Consider the following 26029-nt stretch of genomic DNA (forward strand, 5'->3'; position numbering starts at 1 on the left):
CGGTTTCACGCGGTCTCTGGCCGTAACGGGGTGGCGGTGAGTACGCAGAGAAGCCGCGAAGCCCAAGACGGCGATAGGGGCACTGGCGGTACAAGTGATCAGCTTCTCCACAGTGAAAGCACAGAGGCCGGCGATCAGGTGTGCGCCAAACATCAGACTTCCGAGGAGACGTGCGCCGATCGTCGATGTACTGAACTGGTGGCACCGAACGATGGGCGACAGGAGTGCCAGAAACAAAGGGCAAAGGCGGTGGCGTGTACGTGCCTTCGTAGTACGGTATGTGCTGTGCTGACTGGAGTGCAACAGCAGGAACAGGATGGACGAGTAATGGCGGCGATGCAGCAGGGCGTTTCAAGGCTTCCGCGTAGGTTGTCTCACGGCGGTATTCAGCAGGAGCTGGTGCAGCTGTATCAGGAGGCAAGGTGCTCGGAGGGCCTGGTGCAGCTCATCCTTGATCACAGTTGCAATTGAGCCAACTGTAGGATGAGGTGTTACACCAGCCTTTTGCAACTCTTCACGTACTATATCACGGATGAGTTTCTGTAGACGGTCGTTGCTGGTTCTAGTGGCGGTGAAAATGTCGGCAGTAGACTTGCCACTGACTTGCTTGTCGTATTGGTTGGATCGCTGCTGCAGCATTTTTTCCATTGTCACGGCCTCGGACAAGAACTCCGCGACCGTCTTCGGAGGGCTGCGCACGAGGCCGGCAAAAAGCTGGTCCTTGACACCGCGCATCAAGTGATGCAACTTCTTGTCCTCTGTCATTCTTGAATCGGCCCGTCGGAAGAGGCGCGTCATGTCTTCGACGTACGTGGCCACAGTTTCGTTTGGCATAGGTCTGCAAAAGTCTACGAGAGAATTCGGGCCACGTCGTCAGCTGCTCCTCTCGGTTTTGATACCACGTACGTGCCCCGTCTTCGAGATAGAAATAGACACGACCCAGTTTCGCCGCGTCGTCCCATTGATTCAAGGTGGCTACACGCTCGAAGTCCGCCAACCAGTCCTCAACGTCTTCGTGCTCCGTGCCATGGAACGTCGCCGGTGCCCGTGGGCTTTCCAACGTATAGCGGTTCGACGTCGTGCTTCCCGTGCCTGTTGACGAGGTTTGCACCGAAGCGCTGGTCATGTTTGTCGACGTGGTTGGAGCAGTATCGTCGATTTCCGGAGGCAATCCCCTGATTCGGCGGCTGGTCCGATGCACGGGAGTATTGATTGGCACTGGACTCGTATCACGGCTTCCTGGGGGGGTCTGCAGCATCCGTGAGACTACCCAGCACTTCCACCAGTTTGTCACGATGAGTCACAAGTACTGGGGGATTTATTAAACCACCGGGTAGCAATCTCTAGGACGATGCGTCAGTCGTGGCTGGCTCTCGAGCAGAGAAGAAGCACGCGATCTTCTTTTTCCTCCAGATTGAGAGCCGCGCTCTTGCTGTCGACCCACTACGGGCTGGTGGCAATATTATTAGGGTGGATGCAGCATGTTTCCGAGGACGACTCGTGATGGTATGGGGCGGTACGGGAAATCGCTGTTTCAAATAGTTATTTTTTTCTTTCTTCTTTTTGTACGAAACAGGCTCTACTTTGCACGTACATGAAGGGCTTGCTGCATATGCATTTGCATACACAGTTCGGTTTTGTCAGTCATGACTGGGGACGCAACTTGCAAGAACTTAATTATTTTTCAGTTGTGCAACCGCTCTTTCTGCAAGTTTTTTATTTTGTTCAATTAGTTGAGTGTACTGCCCTGAAGGTCCATTTCTCGGGGATATTGCTGAAGCAGTAGGGCTTAGAATAACGAACAAACCGCAAAAACCGTACCCTCAAATCTCATTATATGAAAGTTGCATCTTACACGAAACTAAGTTCGTTACGTCCGAAAATTCGTTACAAAGGTATATTGCAAACACTATGTTTGTTGCAAGACTATTTTCATTTACTTCATTATTACCAATATTTTGTTATGTCTGGGTTCGTAATATACAGGTTTGAGTGTATATGTATTGAAGGTGTTCGCCAATGCGGCCTTCGAAAGCTGATGATGAAGCGACGGTGTCTTGAGGCGGGTTATCCGACTCTGTAGGCGCAGGAAAAAAGAACCATTCACCAAAGAATTAAGCCAGTTTGACCCCGTGAGCACCAGGAAACAGGAGCGTATGGGTTTCGAAATGGTGCGGCTTTGTAAACCTACTGCTATGTTTGGAATATTCATGCCTACACTCGATTGCACAAGACGAGGTCGCGTGACCTGCAGCCTCGGGCAATTGCATTTCAGCAAATGTGTTGTGGCACATAATTTTTAGCGCGATAACGTGACCTGCTGGCTCTTGCAATAGCGTTTCATTGAGCCGCCCGCGTCACATGATTTTCCACCAGCGCAGGCGCAATCCTGCCTAGTTCCGTGTCATCTCTATGACCATCTTGTGCACCGAGGTGCCTTGTCTTTTTGGGTTTATTACAGTTAGTGTAAGTCTATAACTAATGTATTTAATGAAAATGCACAATTATTTTGAATTTCTAATAATGTAACTCATGAAAGTGTGAATTACTTTCTCGGTATATTGTACACTTTTGAAAGTCAGCATCATCATTCTCACTATTATTACACTTCATTTATTTTATTTATTTCTTTATTTGCTCACTCTTTTAGTCATGTGGACTGCCCGATACATACTACTATTACTAGCATCACCACTACTACAACAATGGGGCAAGGTAGACTTAAAACAACTTCAGTGTAGAACTAGTTAGCGACGATGTTTTATATCATCATTCAAGGAGAAAGGAGACTCTTAAGCACTTTTTCTGCACTTAGTCAACTTCTCATCATTTGTGTAGTGATAATTCTCATAGTGATCGCAACACTCAGTCACGCCGTCCCAGGGAACCATGCGCTGTTGCATCATCACCGGCCCCAACATGGGCGGCAAGAGCTCATACATGCGACAAGTGGCCCTTGTTGTCATCATGGCGCATCTCGGCTCCTACGTGCCGGCCGAATCAGCAGCCATCAGCCTGATCGACGGCGTCTACATCAGGTCAGCTATGCGAGATTCACCGTAGGGCGTTCCGAATCTTAATTTGGCTGTTGCAGTGAAGAAGTTTCCTGTTCAAGTATGAGTGTTTGATAAATGGGAGCGTTGAATGTCTTATCTAAAATACTTAACACTTTTGTGTTTGTAACAAAGTTGGCGTACCTTGATGTTTTCAAGTACAGCCATGCAAGATTGACCTGTTCAGACGCTTTCTCCTAATCTTTTCTTTTCGCTTTCCTTTGATTTTCCCGTTATCATCATAGCAGGACAGAATCAAAAGTTTCAAGAAGGGATGATTAAATAACATTTTTGTATTGAGAAATATCATGCGGGGAAATGAAGAGTAGATTGGAAGTGGAAAAAGAACGCTGCTTGAAATGTGCATCTTGATAGTCTGATAAAGTGAAAAAAAAAAAAAATCTGTTTTATCATTTATGTGATCTTGTGAACAGCAGTGCAATATTTAAGCAACACGGACAAGCAGACTACGATACATACAGCGCAGGTGCTGAACTTCAATTGAGTAATTTATTAATGTGCAAGTCATTTCAAGTGATGTGCGCACTTTGCATTGTGCTTAATTTGGTTGTGAGCATGAGTTAGTGCATAATTGATCCTAAACTTGTGAAATCAAGCGATGGAATGCAGCAAATGCAGCACCACTTCGATCTAGTGTTTATTGACAGGGTTGCAGAATACATCCTTAGGAAAATGACAAGATATTGAGCAGGCATGACAGGTAATCTCATCTTTTTATAGTTAGTGGGAACACCAGAAAAGAACAATATATTATGCTCAAACCTCAAATTAACGAATGCGGATGTATCGAATCATCAGTTATAATGAAGCAAGTGAAGAAGTCTTGTGTTACAGTGTTACAGATAAAGGTTTGAATTTTTGGATATAACGAAGTTATTTTGGGAGCAGATGTGACTGTTATAATGAGGTTTGAGTGTAGATTATAAAATAATTTGTTTGGTGTTGTACCTTTTCAAAATTTGAAGCAGTCGGCTGAGAGTTAAAAGAAAGCAAAAGGCAAAATATTAGTGTCTGGACACTTGCAAAAATACCCCAATGATGAAACCTCCATTCCATTTTTTGAAACAAGAACATTATTTCACAGGACGATACGCCATCAAACTTTCATATACCAGTTAATCCATTGTGTACAGGTGGTATCATTTAGTTTAAGACTCCAACAGACATTCGGAGTAGTTGAACATAGTACTGAAATGGTTCTTACGCATATTTACTTCTGCTCATGTCCTTTGCCTGGCATAACTTTTGCTAGTTTTTTGCCGCGCTTTTGCGACTGAAACAGGATGGGTGCTGAGGACGACATCACTCGCTGGCGAAGCACGTTCCTGAGCGAAATGTTGGAGACCACAGAGATCCTGGACAGATGCACTGACCACTCGCTGGTCATCGTGGACGAGCTGGGCCGAGGCACCGCCACGCACGACGGCACCGCCATTGCTTGGGCTACGCTTCGTCACATCGTGGAAGAGGTCGGTTCCTGTGTTCTACCTTTTATTTATTTGTGTATTTGTTTGTTTTGTGTGATGCTACAATTGCCCGAAGGCATTGTTCTAGGGGTATTTAACAGAGGGGAAGTCGAATAGTTGTTACAATCTAAACGCACAAACAATCAAGGCACGAAGTAGTCACACCAAGAGTGCAAGTCTTGAAAGTCAGAATACGTACTATGCGCCTTCACAAATCTGCTGTGGTAAGATGCTTACGAACTCTTCATTATTTATTCAACACCACTATTTGAGACAGTTCACATTCTTTCGTGTTGTAGCAAAGAGGAAGACGATTGAAGTGCTTTGGTATGACAGAATATTTTTCATATTTTTTTTGCCGTTGTCGTGTCTTAGTGATGCTAGGATAGGTGGTTTGAGGGAAACACTTCGGTTAAAGGCGGATATAGTATTACAATCAGTTTGGTTCAACAGTGAGCGCCTTTTGACTCGTGGAAACGACAAAGGTAACGTGGTTTTCATTGAGTGGCATTAAATATAATTTTCCTGGCATGCTGTCGCGCAAATCACAACTAACTTCGTTTAGAAATGATGACCCTGGCAATAGCCCCCTGTGTGATCACATTAAGGGGAGAAGCAAACGAGGCTTGCAAAACATGTCAATATCTTTGAAGTAATGCCGCCTGTATCTGCTTGGCCATTTTGTGCAATTTGTCATAGCTGTTGAACGTGAGCCTAGTTGAGCCACGAGTAAAATGAAAAACAATATAGCCTACGACATGACCGAGTGTGGAACACCATGACTGTTCTTTTGTAACTTAACAAACCAGCTTTAATTACATAGATTGGGAGAACTCAGCACTCTTTATTGCATTCATAGTGTCAATACTTTGCATTTGGTCCTGGATCGAATGTGAATGAGTTGCTGCTACAGCGAAAGCGTTCTGCAATTGTTTGTTCAGACACGTACACAACTAGTCGTAGTACTCGTACTTTATACTTTTATTTACTATCACTTTTTGCTACTGCTGCTGTGCTCGAAAGTGCATATGTCAAACTTACTGAAAATTGTGAACTAGTTTGGTATAGGTATCAGATAATTTGATATACTACAACTTTTAATTGAAAGTATTGTGCTTGGTGTGTGGATCCTAAAGCACAAGTTGGTGTCATGGCACCGCCTTATGATATCATATGAAAAATACCTTCGTGACAATTTTTTTTTGATTTTGGACTTTTTCTGCAGTTTGTATTGGGGATGTTGGGCTATGTGCGGGGGCAGGTTATACGTGAGAGAACATAGTATCAGTGTAAAATAGCATGTCAAAATCTTTATACATACTTGCGTGTACCCATCGGGTGGTCAAAGTGTCTAGTCTGCCGTAGCCTTGATGTCAGCGTCGTTTTTCAATATCTCGCCGAGCTGCTTTTTGGGTTGCTGTGTTCTGCCGCAACGTAAGGCTTCTGTTATTCTAAGTTCGACTGGGTCGTTTATTGCCAGCTGGGTGGAGCATAGCAGGTTCTTTTGTTTTATGGCGTCCACGCTCAGACCTCAATATAACTAACCTGCATATAACGAAATATCGGTTATAACAAAGTCAAATCAGGAATAGCCTTGCAATAGACATAGTGTTAAGAAAAAGGTTAGAAAAATAATGAACTAATTTTTATGTAATATGCAACTTTTTTGAAATGATGTTAGAGTGTATCGGGCTAACAAACCAGTGGAGAAGTAAATGTCGACCCTGCAAGACAGGGGTGCAACGACAGGGAATCATCAGTGTGGAAAGCATATGATGCCAAGTGGTAGTTTCTGCTCACTTTGTGCAGTGTCTTCTTCAATCTCCTGAATTATAGCATTAAAAAAAATTCTGAGGAAAAGCCAACTTCTTGGGCTGTTTCCCCCGTTATTCGACATGTCAAGTGTACCGACTGCTCTTTAGATTTGAAGCAGCTTTCGAACGAGACCTGTCCTCTTGTCGTGCTGTGGCCACCGCTGACAATGTCGATGATGACAATGAACAAAAAGGGTGTTCCAGACGGCACATTATCTTTTTACCATCACCGCACAGCACACGCAGGGTGTCTACTATAGACCCATTCCATGTTTGTGAACACAGGTAGTCCAACGTCGACATTATGTGTAAAATTATAGCGACATCCGCACATAGCTTCCGCCATAAGCGCTGAGGGCTGCGATGTGTGCCAACGAACAAAACTAAGTTGTGAGACGCGACTCACATCCAACTGCAACGCAGCTCGTCGGCATACTGTTTTTTTTTTTTTCTCGCTGCTTGATGTTGCTTTTTCTCGTTGCTTGACACATACCACATGCACCATTGAAAACACAGCAGAAACTGTGGTAAGCAGAGCGTCTTTTGCCTACCAAAACAGTGCCACCGCATTTTCGTGATGTAAGTTCAGTAGAATTTGTTTATACATGGCAACAATGATGCTGATGACAGTGAAGATGATGATCATGGACAATGACTGTCTTGTGCAGTAGATGATGTCTTGCTTTGCTGTATGATGCCTTTCGTTTAACTGCAAGCAACCAACAACCACCAGGGAATGTGCTTAGACCTCGTCTTTGCCTACTTCAGGCTGGATACGATACCGCAAAGTAGTAATCATGAAGGCAAAACAATATATATATATATATATATATATATATATATATATATATATATATATATATATATATATATATATTACGGGCAGTACCAGCGCACAAACTCACGGAACAAAGAAAAGAGACACAACCAAGCGCAGCCTTTTTCTGTCTCTTTTCTTCGTCCCGTGAGTTTGTACACCCAACTATCAGTCCTGCTCAATATATATATATATATATATATATATATATATATATATATAGTAGTGGATTAGGGAGCAAACCGGGCTTAAGGATATCATAGTTGAAATCAAGAGTGGAGAAGTGGAGAATTGACATGGGCCGGGCATGTAGCGCGTACACAGGATAACTGCTGGTCATCAAGGGTAACTAACTGGATTCCCAGAGAAGGCAAGCGGGTTAGAAGGAGACAGAAGGTTGGCTGGGCAGATGAGATTAAGAAGTTTGCGCGTATAAATTGGCAGCTGCAAGCACAGGACCGAGTTGACTGGCGGAACGTGGGAGAGGCCTTCGCCTTTGTCCTGCAGTGGACGTAGTCAGACTGATGACGACGACGACGACGATGATGATGATGACTGTATACCGTTCGGCACTCATTTACATGTGTGAGTGGTCAATGTCGTGGGTGGTTTACGGCAACACCGAACGATCCCACTGCTTCTCCCGCTCATCGTTATTGACTCCGGTGATTTAACGTGATTTTTCGTTTGATGTCTGTTTAGATTTTTCTATGCACTTACGTTAAAGCATTGTTGTGACAAAAATCGTTTGATATCAAGGATAGTTCAATTTGCCTGAGCCAAATATAGTTGGGTTCAACTGTGCTACAACTAAGAGCAAGTCTGTTTCTTCATTTGGTTCAAAGAAACGGTGCATGGCTTTGTTCGTGACCCACTACCCACCGGTCACTCGGATGAAAAATCTCCATCCTGACAATGTCGTGAACTGCCACACGGCCTTTGATGTTGATCATGAAGGTGAGTCGCAGGCGAATGCCATTTTCTCGCATGTTGTCGTAGGGCTTGAGGAAATTCGTATGCAATGTGGAGCTGTTTGAGATTGGTGCGACTGCTTTTGAGCGTGAATTGGCTTGCCTGTTCATCTTAAATTTCCTCCATTTATGTCACAATTACTAAAACACACAAGTAATGTGATGCAAAAGAGATCTGCAGAGACCTACAAGGATATCCGTACGAATTTTCTTGTGGCTTCGTGCCACAAACAGGCGGTTGTATACAAGTAATGTCTATAGTTAGCTTTGTAGTGTGTTGGTTTCGTTAGGTCGTGCCCTATATTCAGGATGGTTAAGGATTAGCGGTCAGCCAACCATTTAATTGAGAGCTTCCAAGTTGAAAGCTTCCTTTCAGTATCCCGTAATATTCCCAAGTTGTATTGGCGGTAGTACAGCTGGTTCGTCAAATTTTATTTTACGTTTCTTTTTTTTTTTTCAGAGGCAGTGACGTTTCTGTACAGCCTACAGCCCGGCGCAGCTGAGAAGAGTTACGGACTCAATGTTGCCAGACTCGCAAAGATTCCGGAGCATGTCGTTGGCCGTGCTCGCGAAAAAGCGATGGAGCTTCAAAAAGTGATGAAGGCCAAGGAAGAAGTTCAGCTGGAAGCGTGTCACAGTGCGTTAAGTGAAAGCCCTGGATAGTCAGGACGACCCTTAGATAAGCACTTCCAATTGTTAGGTACTTGTACAGTCACTTCTAGGTGTTTCCGTATGTATGTTTGTCTCGTGAATCCTTTTGCGTGTGCTGAGCTGTCTGGGGTTGTGAAGACTAACCCGACAATGTGCTTGCTAGTACCGAAACATAACTACCTTTGATGCATTAATAAAGCTCTGTTGGGAGCTAAGTTGCATGAAAAACACCCACTGATTTATCTTTAGGGATTAGCCATACTCTCGGACACTGTATGAAGGTCTGAATTAATTTTGTTTGATTCGGAGGCTTTAACTTGCATTTAGATCTTGGTACCTGTTTGTGCTTAGATCTCGAGAGGTAAATCTTACTGTAAACCGAAAGTAGCAGCTAGAAAGTTATTTATCAAATATAAGGAGTAAAATATGCAAATACGCTTCATTATGCATGATTACATGAAATGTAATGCTCAGGATTAAAACCCTATAGGAATCAAAATAAACTTACTCATTGAGGCAATTCAAATAAAGTTCTGTGTACAAGATTAGAGGTGGCATGGCTTATACTATGTCTGAACAGAAGCAGGTCCTGCAGTTCGTTAAACTACATCTGAGGAACAATGAGAGCAGGGGTGTGCGGATTTTTGTGCGGAGCAGGGGTGTGCAGGGGTGTGCGGGTGTTTTTTTAATAGTGTTTGCTTTTGATTCGCACCGGAATGTGACCATTCGGAGTAGGTATTCAAACTTCTGGAAACTTAAGGAAATGATAAGTCGGCATGCATTGTGCTTGTTCTTGTGTTTAGGGATGCTGACATGCAAAACCATTTCCACCGGTGCTTCGAGCAGTCACTGCGCGATGGTCCTGGCACGAGGTCTGCTGCCAATGAGTGAAATGCCCGTTCACAGTTTCAAGGGGTCTGCTAGAACTGCAATTCGTTGCTTGCGACAAAGCCCACTGTGGTTCCTTCGCCTTTGCATGTCTGCTAGTGTGATGTTCTTGCCCGCAAAGTTCAGATTCGTCTCGTGCGTCAGTGCTGTGAGGGGAGTTAGGCCTAGCTACAACTCTTAGTAGTAAGCTCAGCTTCGGTATGCGTGGTTGTGGTGCAGAAGACTGAGGCGCAAAAAACATTTCGTGAAGAAGGAAGAGCAGAAGAGAAGAAGAAAGTCTTCTGCACCAAGTATGCACCAACTTGCCCAAAAACAAGTCTTTTTGGTGGTTGTGGTGCCCAGTGTTTCAAAGTAGTACGTCACATTCAATCACAAGTACAAACAGTCGTCTCACGATAGCCCCGTCTTGAAGGTCAATCTAATCACGAGTCCGATGAGTCAGAGAGATGTGCATCTCCGATGTTTGCGATGAACACATCACGCTATCATAATCTGAGAATTGAGCTTCTGCTTGCAGCTGCAAAACTTAAGTGTAATTATATTCTAAATTATCGTTGACCCGTGAACAAAACAAGAAGACTGCAAACGCGTTACTCAGTAGCGCAATTTTCGGCAGCCACGACCTCGCAACGAGCAAGCAGACGACACTCACCCGGAGCGAGTATTGGGCCAATGGAGACTCGTGCTGGAGCAACAATGCCAATGCAGCCAATCAGAAGCCTTGAAATGAGCTCGAAACATTTCCTTATTCTGCGCTCGTTTCAGGATGGAACACCCAGCTGAGGCGGGAAGTCTGAAGACAGAAAGATGCTCTTTTCGACGAGGCTCAAAATGGCAGTGCCCCGTATTACTATTGCGGAGCGATTTTTTTTTAGTTGTGTTTTGTTGCAATTTTCGTAATAATTCTTGCCACCGTGTCAGGCACAACAAATTCTTACCGCACTTCCACACAGTTTTCACTAAAGATATTCTGGAATCGGTAAACGGGTTATAGAATGATTGGCATCAGCATTTTGTCTATCTTTATAAGCCACTTGGGGAATGTGACATAGTACCCCTCCAGTACTTGATCGACCTAGCCAAAACAAACACTTTAGTGTTCCTATCCTACATAAGAGTATGCTTAAAGATCCTCAGCAACTTTTGCTTCGAAGTAGTATTTGAGAAATATTAAAAAATGATTAGATTTGATTTGCACTCAAACTTTATTATTCGAATTCACTTTGCACCCAAAATTTTGCTATTTGCTCAGCTCTAACAGAAATTTGACACAAGATACATAGTACTAATTATAAAATCATTTCGTTTACTGCACAAGCCTTTGTAAACGTGGCGCTTTTGGAGTACTGGTGACACATTTCAAAGCCTGACGCACGAGATTGACTTTGGCATGTCCAGTCATCAAACGGGCATCATTCACTGGGTTCCTATCCCTAATGGCAGGCTTGTGAATGACCTTTTTTTTTTTTAAAAGCTTCAAACCTGGTTTTTTCTGTATGAAGCCTGAATTTTTCTTTGTGCTCAATGCAGCTTCATTTTCGAAGCAGTGAACACTGGGCAAATCACCTTCTTTTTTTCCAATGCCACGTATTTAGATAGCACCTGCCAGTATGCAAAGCTTCGTTTCAGAGACAGGTACAAATAAAAAGTCATGAATGTGCAGAACTAGCAATAATTCGGAAGGGCCGGAGTAATCTTGAAGGGTTCCGAATCTGGGAAAGTGTACTAGTCGCAATGTGAATCGAGTTCTGCCACAGCCCATCAAGAAATGCATAAGCAGAGAGGAATCGGAACGTGGCACGTTGCATTTGGTGCAAGTGTCCGTGAAAGAACCGTCAGTAACGGTCGCGAAGGTGAATAAAAAGTTCGGAGAGGCGCCGCGCGAGCTGCGGGTAGTCGCGCAGGGTGAGGTAGTCACGCAGGTTGCGCTGGTTGTCGTGCTCCAGGTTCTTCAACTCAGCGGGCATCGCGTTCCGCTCCACCTCTGGCCCCAACTCCACTCCGAAGTGCTCCATGCCGAGCAGCACCTTGCAAAGAAGCTGAATCATCTCCTGGTGCAGCTCACCAAACATCTCCTGGAAGGGCTTGTGGAATCTGATCTGTTCCAACGCAGCTTGCCCCACGGCTAGCTCATAATACTGCAAGCAGTTGTACGCCGTGTGGAACACCGTTCGGTAGGCCTCCTCTGGCATTGTGGACTCATCCAACTGATCTGTTGGAATTTCCGGCAGCCACGGCTGTCTAAAATGGGCCACGGACTCTTCGAACTCGGAGTCTGAGAAGACGACTTCGACAAACCTGCGCCTCACGTTGTCAGCGTGTTCACTGGCGGACAGTGAGTGGAGGGCTATGGAATTGAGCAACTTGTATACGGTCATAGAGTTCAAGTCCGCGGCGTCGCCGATGTCGAACAGGTCGCACGAGCTGGCCCACCAGGGGTATTGGTTCTCGCTGAAATGGGGAGACAGCCATCCAGGTTGTACATTTCAGTACGAACTTCATTTCACGCATCAGGTGCAAGGCTGTGGAAGCTAGTGAGACTTCTTGCGGAATTCGCATCAAGAAATAGTTCGGTGATTTTATTACTTCAATGCTATTTCAAATTTTTTCTGCTTTTAGACTGAGTAATAAATGTAGATGCTGTGTGCCTTAGAAATAAACAGGGCCTGTTAGTTATACACATGTCAATAGGTTGTGGGGTGGAGCCATTCATTGAGCCAACGTTTACAACAACGAAATCAAAGTGCAAGACGTGTGGACTTGTACATTTTGCTGACAGGACCTCTTGCATAAAGCCCTGGCTGCTGTTATACTAAAATACTGGCGGTGGCTCACCTGTGTGGCAACTACTGATTCGTTGATTGGTTGTGCAGGATTTGGCAAGCTATGCGTAGTAGAGTCGTTACAGTGAAGGTCTCTAAATTAACAATAAAAGTCTTGTGTTCACTGGAACATACTGAAATCTTGTTACCTGAGCAGTGCTCAAAGTTCAAGAGGTAAATCTCGGCAAAAAAAATAACTGGCCTCTTTACGCAACGAAAATCGTGGAAGTATGTACACTTCCAGCTTTATGCGCGATTATGGGAAATCTTTTATGCTTATAGTTAAGAGACTTGAAACGGCAAGTAGACATAGTATAACGTTTTATATATGGCAAAGGTGGAATGCACTATGCTATGGCTTATAGGTTCACTGAAGGGAGCACACACTGAAACCCTGTGGACGTTATGTGACGAACGATTTGGAGATGACAGAAAAGGCATAGCAGTCACATTTGTTGAGAGATAGTTAGGTTTATTGAGTACATCTTGTAACTTTTGAAATTAAATGCATGATATTTGTTTCACTCTGTTGAATCTGCGATTGTTATGTTAAGTTTTGAATTCATGCTTTTGGAAATGTGAGGATCTTGCAGTATGGACACAGAAATGTATATTAGGAGGTTACTTTCAACTAACTTTAGGGATTTCCTAACTGAGTGTTTTATTGTTATGTGCTAAGGGGTTGGTGTGCAGTGTTAGTGTTCATATCAGTTTTTTATGTATATACCAGCACAAACTGACAATTTCAAAATGTACACGGATATATACTGCAGAGAAAAAAAAAGAAGTGAGAAATGGACGTTCAGTGTTGCACTGAAGGTCATTGCTTGGCACCACACCGATGAGTGCGCGCGAGTTCGTGCGACAAATGCGGCACTTCACAGGACCGGTTCGACACTGGGGACCACGGGGGTTATTCTGCAATTGAAAGTAGCGGCAGTACTTGTTATGCCACACAATGTAATCGCTCACCGCTCAATTTTCACAATAAGTTTCGATACGAAAAAGGAAATGCCTAATGTTATATCAGCAGTCTCTAAAGTTATGTCCAGTTTGCAATAACCTTCGATACGAGAAAGGAAAGGCATGTTTCTATATTATGTCTAATTTCTAATGTTAGGTCAGCAGTAACTTAAAGGGGCCCTGCAACACTTTTTCAAGTAACTATGGGATGAATTCCCTGGAAGAGCTTACTGCCTCACGAATTCAACACCGCAAACATTTTAAGAATCCCCCCCAGTGTGACTGGAGTTACAAAAGTTTGTCACATGCTGCAATGCATTCTCTCTTCTCTCGTTCGACGAAAGCGCTGGAAGCTACGCAGGGAGAGATGGCAGGGCCACAGAAAAAGTTCACACGCGCCTCATGGCCTTGAGCACTTTTTTCATTTTTTTTCTTCGAATGCGCATCTTTTTCAGTGTGGTCCCGCGTGCGCGCACAAGTAGCGGCCTTTAGCGCCAATCTCTGTAACAAGCGAGCGTGCCATGTTCAAATCAGCCAATGGCTGATAGATGGGTTTACTACGTGTGATTTTTGGGCATATTCCGCCATTTGTTGAGAGAAGAGAAAGCAATTTTTAGCTGACTTTGATGATTTGTTGTGAGTTCCAGGCCGCGTGCTGTGCTATAATATTTGGCCCGCGTGTTGTCGGGAGTCTCTAGTACCGATCAGCAGCGTTTTCTGACCATGCTCAAATAGTGTTGCAGGGCCCCTTCAAGTTATGTCCAAATGGTAGCAAGCGCGGCTCCTCTATCAGCTTTTGTGGGTGATGTACAATGCACTACTCTTGACGCTGCATTGGTCTCGCTCATATCAGTCTTCTTAAAGATATCCATTTAATACGAACATTACAACTCTAAAGTAGCAATAACTTTCTCCTAGAAGATTATAGTGCTAAGAGCAATGTTGGCTCATGGGTTCACTGCAAATCAGCTGATATTAACTTGTATTTACTGGCCCCCAAGGTAACACAGACCAGTTAGTGGCATTGGAAAAGTTGCGAGAGAGAAAGGTTTCAATACATGCCAAACGTAACTTTAGCAACTGCAGAGTGTGGCGTCTTCTGAATAGAACACCAGACGCAGTAAAAACTAAAATTGTTGGTTCAAATGATAGTAACTGAAAGTATATGCAAAAGAGATGCCAATTGGGTCCCTGCTTAGCAGTCTATATAGGACGCTTGAACGCTCAGACGGCTGTTCCACAGCCGTGGCAGAACATCTCTGTAGACAGAAATCCAAAGGAACAGTATGCAGCTCGCCGACACGTGCATTCTCATATGTTCATATATGTATATGCCCAGGAGTTTGCACGTAAACGTTGAAGCTAAAAGCTTGTACTAATGTCTCGTGCCTTCTGCATCTCTCATCCAATAATTTTTCACGGTAAGACACAAAATCAATCATTACAGACTAGCACCCATCTTGCACTTACATTACCACAGGGCGGACTTGAACCGCGTGCACTGGTAGCTATGAACACTCATTGCCCTCGCGGACTTGGCCAGAATTTTAGGGGGGAGAGGGGAGGGGTTTCAATCACTTTATATTAACGTGCATCTGTGTGAGCGCGTGTTTGTATACACATGCAAAATTGAAACATTTGACCCCCCCCCCCCTACAAGCCACAGTATATCGCTCTTATTTATGGACTGCTGACACGAATTAAAGACATCGTAAAAGGGACGTTTTTTTGTTTCCTTGCTATGCACTGTTAGCGCTCTCCAGGTGCTGGAGCATGTATAAAATAGCTTACTTTGATGTTTGACGTCAGCAACATTTCAACAACACAGAAAACAACCCTTAGCAGATGAAAAGAGAGCTGGGGTGGACAAACACTGTTCGTCTCAGTTCTTTCTCGATCCAGTCGTGCTCTTTCTCGCCCTATGGAAATTTTCGTGACAGTGAGCTACCTACTCGGCCGAACACTCGAGGTATTTAATTTTCAAGTTTTCAGTCCTGAGAATAGACAAGCCAGTCACACTGCAATGACTATTATCCTGACAACAAATCAGCACAGTTCCACTGACTTTGTGAACTCTGCGTCCTGCATGCTGCTTGAATAGCAGAAATCACTGTCAGGGCCACAGGACAACGATTCACTCATCGTCTACGTGCGCTACGGGCGGATGACGAATCAGCCGCTAGTAAGTCTCGAATTGTGTTCTGTCGCCCAGTGACGTCACGTTGCAGTGGCACGTGACTGAGAAGTCGCCGCCTCGATATTGACACCGAAAGTGTTTTTTGAAAGTAGCGAAATGAACGGTGTGTTGGATGCATTCCCAGGTACCACAATACTCTTAGTATAGTTTCCTAACACTAGTGTTTCTATTTAGAGCAAGTACCAAAAAATATTTCAAATTTGTGTCAGCACTACCTTAAGGAAATATAGCTCATATAAGGAGGTGAATTGGCTGTTCAGTTAATTTCGTTATCTTTTTGCCCACTTGTCTTTTATGTTTTGAAAAGTGGACAAAAAGTTATCTTTGAGTCCACTTTTTTTCATTTGTACTTCACTTTGCATCATTGTCTGTTACCTTTAATACAGTTATAGTGATGTGAGTTTACTGCTCTAGACTTTGTTGAAATGAGCTGATTATTTACACTGTTAGTTATTGCAGCTTGCACGCAACGCCATGCACCCAGATCCTTAACGGTGGCTTTGCTGCTTCGAAATGGTGGCCTTTGTGACGTTAAGGTGTGGCAGTCAAGCCGCCACACCGCGTAGCATTTACAGCTATTAAGCAATCATCGAATGCTTTCATTACAGAGCTTTATTGCCCCGCGAATCGACTGTCGCAATAATTCGCAAGCAGGTGTCGCGGACATTTTTCGCACGCTTCAAACGCCCTCTTTCTTTTCGTAACGAGCGCACTGAAAGGTACGTGAAGGGAAACGGGAGTAATTACAAGTGAGCGAGGAAATGCGTGCCTTGTTCAGCGCGCGTTATGGCCTTGAGCACTCTCTGTTCTTTTTTTTTTTTTTTTTTCGAACATGTAATTTACTTTCAGTGTGGTCGCGAGCACGTCGCTCCATTTCATGGTGGCTGCTGTAACTACGCAACCCGCTATGCTCAAATCAGCCAATGGCCATAGACTTTGGGTTTATGGCGTGGCCATTCGGATTTATGGCATGATTTGTCGAGAAGAGCGGGAACGATTCCAAGCTGTCTTTGATAATCAATGGCGCATTCTAGGTCGCGTGCTGCGCTGAAATGTTTAGTTCGTGTGTTCTCAGAAGCCCAACTCCCGATCGGCAGCTTTTTGTGACGATTCTAAAAAAGTGCTGCAGGGCCCTTTTAACCTGACACCACTAAAACCCCTTGAGATCCCCTTCAGGCGCAGTGTCCACATACGTCGGCGCAACTTTATTTTGCCAGTTTCTCGAACCAGTGAGAAAGCCAGGGCAAGGTACATTGCGCACAAGATCAATCGAACCTTCTACGTAGACAACGCGTCTCGATTCAACCCAATGTGCTGCGTAAATCTGCAGCTGATTGTTTTAGTGAAAGCACTGCGATGTTGGACGGGCCGCTCGACGTGCCGCGTTCCAGGACCAACTTCATAAGTATTATATTTTTTTGCTCAAAATGAACACATCCAAAAACGAACTGAACGTCCATTTTGGGCCTAAGAAGTGCATTTTTATGTGTAAAAATTGAACATGACTGACTGCAGAATAATTACATATGTAAATATATGCAAATTAGGAATAATTAGCAAAGCTTACCCAAGAAGAGGGCTTTTCCTCATTTTCTTTTTTGGAATGGTAAGATCGAGCAAAATGTAGACATTCACGGACAGTTCATCTCAATTCAGGCCTGAAAGGGACATTGAAAGTGGCGACACCCTCCGGCACTCCGACGCTTTCCTCCTATATATCCTCTCGCACCAGGTCGAGCCTCAAGTCATTTTAGGAACGGCAAGCAGCTCGGAACTTGTAGCGCACGCACGAAATCAGCATACACAGGACGAGCGCGGATCAACAACTGTCACAGCTCAACACTTAAAGCGCGCTGTTCAAATGGAAAGAAATACGCACGAAACGAGCGCACAAGTATGCACAGGACAAGCGCGAACAACTGTCCCCATTCTTCCTGCGTCGTGTTAAGCAGCACGCCTCCTTTCGTAAACGCGGCCGCGGCAGCGTGCGAAGTGACCTTCAATATCTCCTGAATTACGATTTTGATAAGCGTAAGCGCAGGAGAGACCACGCTCCGTGGAGGCGACGACTTTTAGAGTGCGCACAACATGTGCCCGTCACGCCGTCTCGCCACAGCTAACAAAAACGCGCAAAAGTTTTGAAGCCGTCGCCAAACGGTGTAAGGTGCATATAAATGGTTTCCATTTAGCATTCCAGACGTTGTGGCGTAGTGGATAGGTGCCGCGCGCTGAGAATCTGGTGGTTCCTGGTTCGATTCCGCGCGAAAAATGCTTGACTTATGGTTTTTTCTCTTCTTTGCTATTCCTTAGTGTATATTTTACAACGTCACTTCCGTGACGGAAGTACGTCAGCGGAGCCGTGGTACACCCCGGCATAGTAGTGCTAAAATATCCGGGCACTTTAGACGCCACAATATCAAGCCCCACTATGTTGATGCACCAACATGGCGGTTTCAGTGACGTCACTGCTAGCCAAACACACACACGCACGCACACACGCGGAAATGCATCTGACCTTCGGCACATCTTGACGCAGTGGTTGATGCTAGTGAAGCCAACGGACTGTGGGCAAATGTTGACCCGCTGCTCGCAGCGTCCCCCGATGAAAGCAATGGGGTACAGATGCTCCGATATGGTGCACAGGCTTACGTCGTTGTTGTAGCACTGGGCCGGATCGTTGTCCTCCCCTGCACATAGAGATGACGTACAGTAGGTCACAAAATAATACCCACCATGCGAGCGTGGGGCGATAGTGCTGCCTGCGCCGTCTAGTGGCGAGCTGTCTGCTATCGGGAGCACTGCCCTACCGATCTAGCCACTATAGCACTGACCTCCGCTAGGGGAGCGTGGCTTCCGAGATTGGTTTCTGCAACGTGCCGTTACAACGATGCGCGTTGTTGGAGCTAATCGCGGAGGCCGCGAGTGGGGAGTGCAAACAGGGGAGAGGGGACAGGGGGCGCCCCTTCCCTCATCTAAGGCGGGAGCGCATATACACCTTGTCAACGAAGGCTTTCTGGTGCGACCACTAGCCCCTCTGGGCTATTAACGTGCGTGACCCCCAAGAAATGCAGGGCCGAAGCTGTGACGTTAGCTTTTGTACTCGCATGCAACATCCCAGAAAGGAGGGGATCCTCCTCTCCGTTAAAAAGGTCTATATAGTCTGCCACATGTACTCCTTTATTCGGTCGGACCTGTCCCGCCATTGTTTAAAGAGAAAGGCTGCTGTGGCCACTGAGGCATCGTCAATAATTAAGGAGAGAGATGGGCTCTAATTTTTTTTGTTTCAATTCTCGAATGATTTCGATTAAACTTGTTGATTTGATGTACATATGTTCAAGGCGGATGCACCCAAGCTCGCACACTGGACGTAATGACGGCCTTTGACCCCGCCTGCAGCGAACGTTACCCGAGAGCAAGAGCGGGAATATTCCTCATTCGCTGAGGTGATCGGCTGCCGTGCTTCGCTCGTCTGACTGGGCCTATCTTGATTTCTCAGATTGTATACTTCCGAATACTGGTTATCAGCTTAAAAAAAAAAGAGAGAGACAAAGCAAGAACATCGACACGCAGAACAGCGCTTCTTTGTCTTGAAAGTTGCACTGTACAGTATTAGTAAGTATGAACCGACTATAGACAAGCAACACGTTTCACTTTTGTCGTACGTGTGTACGTTATATCGACGTATGTTGGTTTTGTATAGTTGTGCAGGATGATCAAACGAATATAGAGATAAACTGACGCGTACAATACATCCGCTTCATGAGTCGCGACAAGGAGGTAAAGGGACGCTAAAACGAAACATTAAATTAGTTTGATGAGTTATACCCTGAAAACTCAAGTATCGATGATTTCATGAGGAAGCTGATGTCGAATGTTTCAATTTTAACTTCCTGCCGAAACCTGTGACGTTGCGGGTTTCTAAGTGTTTAGCACGTATGTTGACCGCAATGGCTCGACAAAATTTTTTTGAAGTTTGGTGCTGTATGTCTGAATTGATCAGAAGACCATGTATTTCACTTCTACTGATTAGGAACTATATGTAGGCCTAGCGGACACCGTGAAATTCGTATGACGTCACCATGTCTGGTGCGGGAACTGTAGTGTGGTGTCACCCCCCGCACTTTCTGGCGCGTTTTGGCGCTTTTCAAGTGTGTTGTCGCAGCAATTAAGCTTGGCCTTTTTCGATTTAATGAAACATTAATTTACTAATACGAAAAGCAGTTCGAGAATGTCCGCAGCGTGCTCACCTATGCACTTGTCTTCGCACTCGGCCTTGGATCCGAAGCCATTGCCGCGTAGGCACGATCCCTTGGCCACATCGAGGCAGTAGTCGGCGTAGTTGTAGTACTGCGAGCTGTTGGTGTCGTTGCCCGGAACGCAGAAGCGGAAATGCACAGGCGCCGAGCACGCAGGCTGGGGATGCGGGCCAGCTGCGAACGCCCCCCCCCCCCCCCCGATACCATATAGATGTATATAAAGGGGTATCGGTCACGAGCATCCACAAGGGGTTGCAAGGGGGAGCAGTGCCCTCCCTCTCGAATTCATAGATAATTTCCTGTGCAGGAGCAATAGCTTGACATAGCTTGCTTAGCACACCGCGGTCCTGGCCTCAGAAGCGAATCCAGGGGGGGGGGGGGGGGGGGGGGGGGGGAGATTGCCTTCCTCTTTCCAGTTATTGTCTTCCACCTCCTATATCCCATTATGAGAAATTAGTTTGACAGCATTGGGCACGCATAACAGTGCCTTTTATGCTATGGAGTCGCTTTTGTGCTTCTAAAAACGAATTAGTCAGGACCCCGCGCCCTCTCCGGTGCCCCCTTCCCCCCTAAAATGACTGGATATGAATCTGCCCCTGCCTGGCCTTCAAAAATGCCATTCAATTTCTCACTTTACGCGCTATCGACTAATCTCAAGTAAAACAAATGCCCCCCCCCCCCAGATGACCGATGACCCCCCCCCTGCCCCCCCAGACTATAGATGACTACCCCCCCCCCTCCCTGCAAAAAGCGCGACGGACGCCCTTGGTACTGATACAAAATTTTTCAGTGTTCTTTTTTTCTTACCTCGGGTCAAAGGCTAAAATCCTCGAGAGCTCACAAAATGTACTGGTAAGCATTCGAAAGTAATAGAAGAAGTAATTTATCTGTTTTTATTAAAATTGAGTAATTGGTTCCACTGGCCACTTAGTTCCTACTGTACCCTGACGTCACGACACGGTATGAGCTTCTTGCGCGAGGTGCTCCTTCGTTTCTTCGGCCGCTTGTTTCCATGCGCTCCGTTTGTGACGCATAAGCAAATATGACGTCACGCTAGTGTTGATGCCAGTGGGTGCATCATACGTAAACCGACTTCAACGTTTACTGAGCCTCACACTTGAGATCCGTCTCGGTATGCAGGAGGCTTGCATGGCACAGTAAACTAAACCTCGAAAAGTGGTGCCGGTACCTATTGTAACTGTATTGAGAATAATTATGATACATGTATCTAGATGTCCTGTAAGGGACTTATCTCATTATTTTTTAACGGTGTCTAAAAACATCTGCGCCGTCACCGGAGACATGGCTGAGAGCATCGGATACCACCCAACTAGATGGCAGCACTGAATCGTCCGCGCCAGAGTGCCTCGATGGCCGCGCGCATTGAGGCACCCAAATCCGCGCCTATGGTTATGTGTCGCCCAGGTTCGGTTCGATTCGGGCTCGTATCTTGACTTGAATTTTCAGCATCCGCTGATATTTATCGCTTACGTGCGATGCCGCTGACGCCTTTTTTTTTTTGCAACACGGCCTCTTATGTGTTATTACATTAATGATTCATTCATTTATTTATTTAATACTACCCATCTTGCCTTTGCACTGCATGTCCATTCCGATTTCTTGTTGATATCGGCTAAAATGTCAACATTCCCTTGTTCCCTGCTCCAGTCTGCTCTCCGGTCCCTTCAAGTTCTACCTGTCATTTTTTTTTCTTATTAACTGCTGGCAGGGGCGTAGCCGGGAAGTGGCAAACCAGACCCGTGCCCCTCCTCCTCCTTCTCCTCCCCGAAGATTTGTTCGCCATTGCATAGAAAGCAAAAAAAAAAAGACCATATCAAGGGGGTGCCCCCGCCCCGAAAAACGTTTCTGGCTACGCGCCTGATTGCTGATCATTAATAGGACTCGCTGGATTCCAAGAGAAGGCAAGCGCGTGAAGCAGAAAGTTAGGCGGACAGGTGAGATTATAGAAACTGGCACAGGACCAGGTTAACAGGTGAAACGTGAGAGTGGCTGTTACCACTCGGTGAACGTAGTCAGGCTGGTGATGAGGAGGAGGTTACAAGCAGGAAACGAGCAACATCGACACTGGTTTGTCCTGTACGATTCAGCCAACATTCGGCGGGAGAAGTGGTGGTTGGCGCTTACTGCAGGCAGCTCTGCAGGAATCCATGTCGCGGAAGCGGTTCTCGCCAACGAGGCAGTTCGGGCCGTGCCGGTAGCTGCGGCACGAGTGGTCGCTCGGGTGGAACAGTATCAGCGATCTGTCGACGTCTGTGGGGCCCACCTTGCCGGGACACAGGACACCTGGCGGCGGATCGCAAAAACCTGCACGGGCAACAAGTTAGGATGATTATAAATATATATGCAAATATACTCTAATGTAGCTCTAAAAAATTTGCTGTGAATATCGCACTCTAATGTAGTCCTTGCGCCCGTCTTGGTGTAGTTGTGACTCTTGATTCCGCGCGATATCTATAGTGTTGATTTAGTTTTTTCGTAGGCGCTATAGTTGGAAATCCCGTGCTAAATCCTGCTCTAATGTAATGCAACGCCTGCTCTATAGGAGGCATTGCATGAGAGAAAAGTTGAAGGCGCGTTGTCTAATGTTCTTGCGTAGGCCCATGGGCGAACGCGTGGTGGGGTAGGGGGAAAAGGGGCGCACAGGCATGTGGCGGCCTCTCGTGGTGGCCACAGTCACTATGCAGCTTACTATGCTCAAATCAGTCAGCGGTCGTAGATTTGGGCTCATGGCGCGGTAATTTGTGTGTATGGCATCATTTTTAGAAATAAGAGAGAATGATTTCTGACTACAGTTTTACTACAGATTTCTAACTGACTTAAAGAACTCATTGTTAATATCAGGCCTTTTTTTCTGATGCGATGCTTATAGAGAAAAGAAAAGAAAACTGAGCCCCGTAACTGTCTGCGTCAGAGTGCGATACCTCAACAGTCGCTCACAAGGGATGGGGGTATGGAGGGATTAAAAGGATAGGATTAAAAAGGTATATATAGAGAGAGGAAGGAGAGAGCGAGGCGCAGGGTCAGCGAGCGACGGAATTAAAGAGGAGATAGGAAGGATGGAAACGGTCGCAGGAGTCCGAGGACGGGCCACCACTTGGCGAGAGCTCTTGTCGGCGGCAGGAGATGGCGTAGGGGGAGCCCAGGCAGCCAGAGCTGCGCTGTCGTCGGAGATCGCGGCGGCACAACCGGTCGGCCCGAAATGCAGATAGTGAGTCATCTCAGGCCGTGCGCATTGCGCTATAATATTTGGCTCGAGTGTTCTGAGGAGCCTTGACTAGCCATAGGCAGCGTTTTCCGACCAGGCTGAAATGAAAGTGTTGCAGGGCCGAAAATAAAAGGAATTAAGGTGGGTACAACAATCAAAGTGAAGCTGTGACGTCTTCCATCGATGACGTGCTTCTGGTCTCCTACTTTCTGCAGGGTAGAGGTCGGGAGTGAGGAGCTCTTGGAATTGCACATGGTGTTTGTCTACCACAAATATTGTCAAAAATATGCATGCCCATAGCCTTGCACATTGAACAATGACGGAGCGGGTCCGACTGAGAAGTGGCATAGGGCTGACTTTGCACCATCCTCGTATGAGAGAACTTACCCTCCTTCCCGATACAGACTTACTCTCCTCTTCAATACAGCCTTACATCATTTAGTGTGTTGGGACGCGTCTACGCCCGTTAATAAAAGACGACTGGACGTCGGGAATGCCAACTCTGTACTGAACTTATTCTTTTCTCTTCATTCTCCTCGCCCTTTCCTTCCCCGTGTGGAGAGGGAATTGGGCGTCCAATCTTTCTCTGTATATTTCTTCTTGTCTATTCAGTTTATCGTCTTGTTTATTTTTTTCTTGTTTTTTAGTGTCCTATACTTCATGTTTCTAGAAGCCTTTTGACATATATTTAGCTCAGCAGATGACTTTTTTTTTAAATATACACAAAGGCAATCCAAACAAATGCTTGCTTACTGCCTATAAAATATTCGCATCACAAAACGGCACAAAAAAACTCACCGATCGGTCGGGGTGTATCAGGCTTTGCCGTGTCTATTCCGATGACTGCGATTAAAAAAATAAGAAGAACGCGTAAACGCCACAGTACAGAGATGGCCAGTGATTACGAACAATTGAATGAAAGCACGGAAAAGGTATATACATAACTAAACTCGCAAAGATAACGCCATACATAATGCAGCGATATGTAGTTGTCATAACCGATAATCACAAAGCCGATGGTGTTGCACGCAATGCACACGCTAGAAGAATGCCGGAATAATATAGTACTATTCTGATGCACGGCAGAGTTGCATCTCTCATCCTCATGACGTCACACTTATAGCCTGGTACAACTTTAGAAGCCCGCGTCATTCCCTCCTCGGAAGCGGATGAACACAGCTGCCTGCACCAATGAGCGCGCATTCCACAATGACGTCACGAACCCGACGGCAGGCAACCCCGCCTTCGTATGAACAATTTCGGGTGCTTTAAGTCGCGCTTCGGTGGTCTGGACGAGAGTTTTGTTTCCTCCGGACTTGTTAGGTTATATTCGACCATACATATAGTTACCACTTCCGAAACGTGACGTGCGGGTTGTACCTGTAACTTCCGCGATGTTACTTCCGGTCCGTCAAGTGACTTACCTATGGCGTGCTTACAAAGCACTTCTGCATTGCGGGCGTGCCTTTCGAAATGCTCGAGCAGACGTGATTTATCATGGAATGTTTAAAAATTTTTAATAATAGTTGCATTAGCTAGTCGGTTACAACCTGAGAACAAATATAAGCTCCACCCACCGACCTCGCTGTCCCACTCGGTGCAAATCAGCTATTTCGCGTAGGCGTTCCGTCCAATCAAATTTTGTCCGGTATTCTGACGTTACTGCTTAGCCAAGGGTCATATTTTAGGTAGGGTAATGAGGAACCTTTACATTTCGATATGTGTGGTATTCACCTTAGCACAGAGCGCCACAGACGACAGATGGTTCGAAAGGAAACTGGCCTACACCACTCTCTTGCATAGGAGATTGACATAGTTTCTTGCGGGTGAAGCCAGCGCTTATTTTTGAGTTGTAACCGCCTACAGAGATTGTGATCTGAGCTCTGTTTGCTGTATTGTTGTTGTTGTATGCGCGAAAATTTTAATATTGTACCCACTACCACGTTTAACGCCGTATGGACTTGAGGGCAATAAATTAATAAATTAATTAATTAAATGGATGAAATGGGCTAGCGATTCTCTGAACGCATTTTGCCCGCCGTGCGTCCACTTGACAGTTGATGGAAATGAAGCGGCCACCCCAGGAAACGCCGACGCTCGGAGACACCTTTACGGATTCCTGCGTAGAAGAACGCTTTCTGGTTTCCCGGACGTCGTTTTCTTATCAATAAATATATGTTTTTTCGCTATCGCATCGTCATTAGCGGATTTAGCCCCGCCAGCGCGAGCAGTATAGGTTCCTTAAACTGTGGCATGTACAATTAGCCCTCACCCGGGGCCACCCCCACTTTTTTTTCTTTTTCCAGGGGGGGGGGGGGGTGGAGGCGAAAGAGAAAGGGTTATGAATATAAGGTGATAGTAGTCTGCAAAGCTAAAATTCCACAAAACAAGGGGGATTTTTTTCGAGGGGCCAGTGTTCTTGCTAGACACGACAAGATAAATCATTTGAATATACAGGGGCCATCAGTTGCTCTCTTTAACTATAGCGTAGTAATAGTGACGTAAATTAAAATAAATTAAATACTTTTGTACGCTTGTCAATGAATGTGTGTCATTGTCACAGCGATTTAAATGAGCGTACGTAACAACGGTGAACACTACTGACGATACATAGCGAGAAAGAAGAAAAAAGAAAATGAATGCTGTAAACTTACCGCACCGATGTGAAGTCCATCGAAGGATGCAAAACAACAGTCGTTGGCTCGAGAAGAACTTCGCCGACAACGCACGGGCGACCGCGAATGCGTGGCCTCCGTGATCAGCTCGTGCTGCCGGAGCTAATCACGGAGGCCATGGCGCTTGTAAAAGCGTATGAAGTTCGAACTCCCGAGGGCGCGCGCGAAAGCACGTAACAACAAGTGGTAATAGTAAATGTTGGTTTGGT

General features: G+C 45.6%; 3 protein-coding genes across 3 annotated transcripts in view; 1 reads left to right on the forward strand and 2 right to left on the reverse strand.

The window, feature by feature from the left end:
* LOC119168238 (DNA mismatch repair protein Msh3) overlaps window positions 1–9338 on the forward strand; it is a 39836-nt gene extending 30498 nt beyond the window's left edge. Inside the window, exons 15-18 of the mRNA XM_037419643.2 lie at window positions 2884–3038; window positions 4357–4543; window positions 8017–8128; window positions 8603–9338. Coding sequence (XP_037275540.2) covers window positions 2884–3038; window positions 4357–4543; window positions 8017–8128; window positions 8603–8805 — 657 coding nt within the window. The 3' untranslated portion in view covers window positions 8806–9338. The remainder of the gene's footprint in view (window positions 1–2883; window positions 3039–4356; window positions 4544–8016; window positions 8129–8602) is intronic.
* Window positions 9339–11314: 1976 nt separating this feature from the next.
* On the reverse strand, window positions 11315–12216 carry LOC142765748 (uncharacterized). The gene has a single exon (XM_075867298.1). It carries the CDS (start codon window positions 12057–12059, stop codon window positions 11517–11519), a length of 543 nt encoding a protein of 180 aa, XP_075723413.1. The 5' UTR covers window positions 12060–12216; the 3' UTR covers window positions 11315–11516.
* Window positions 12217–12954: 738 nt separating this feature from the next.
* On the reverse strand, window positions 12955–24404 carry LOC119166968 (uncharacterized). The gene is made up of 5 exons (XM_075867299.1): window positions 23944–24404; window positions 22065–22244; window positions 19911–20093; window positions 18179–18350; window positions 12955–13421 (listed from the first exon to the last, which is right to left on the reverse strand). The coding sequence occupies exons 2-5, from the start codon at window positions 22087–22089 to the stop codon at window positions 13382–13384; spliced, it is 420 nt and encodes a 139-aa protein (XP_075723414.1). The 5' UTR covers window positions 22090–22244; window positions 23944–24404; the 3' UTR covers window positions 12955–13381.
* Window positions 24405–26029: the final 1625 nt, after the last annotated feature.

Source organism: Rhipicephalus microplus, chromosome 6, assembly GCF_043290135.1.
Source record: "Rhipicephalus microplus isolate Deutch F79 chromosome 6, USDA_Rmic, whole genome shotgun sequence".
In the NCBI taxonomy this organism is placed as follows: domain Eukaryota; kingdom Metazoa; phylum Arthropoda; class Arachnida; order Ixodida; family Ixodidae; genus Rhipicephalus; species Rhipicephalus microplus.

Bases quoted from the DNA above. Each gene is read 5' to 3' on its own strand.
- LOC142765748 (XM_075867298.1), bottom strand. From the start codon at position 12,059: ATGACCGTATACAAGTTGCTCAATTCCATAGCCCTCCACTCACTGTCC.
- LOC119166968 (XM_075867299.1), bottom strand. From the start codon at position 22,089: ATGGATTCCTGCAGAGCTGCCTGCA. The intron at 18,351-19,910 runs GTGAGCACGCTG...CTCTATGTGCAG, and splicing joins GTGCGAAGACAAGTGCATAG to GGGAGGACAACGATCCGGCC. The intron at 13,422-18,178 runs GTCAGATGCATT...TTTCAATTGCAG, and splicing joins TGCGTCAAGATGTGCCGAAG to AATAACCCCCGTGGTCCCCA.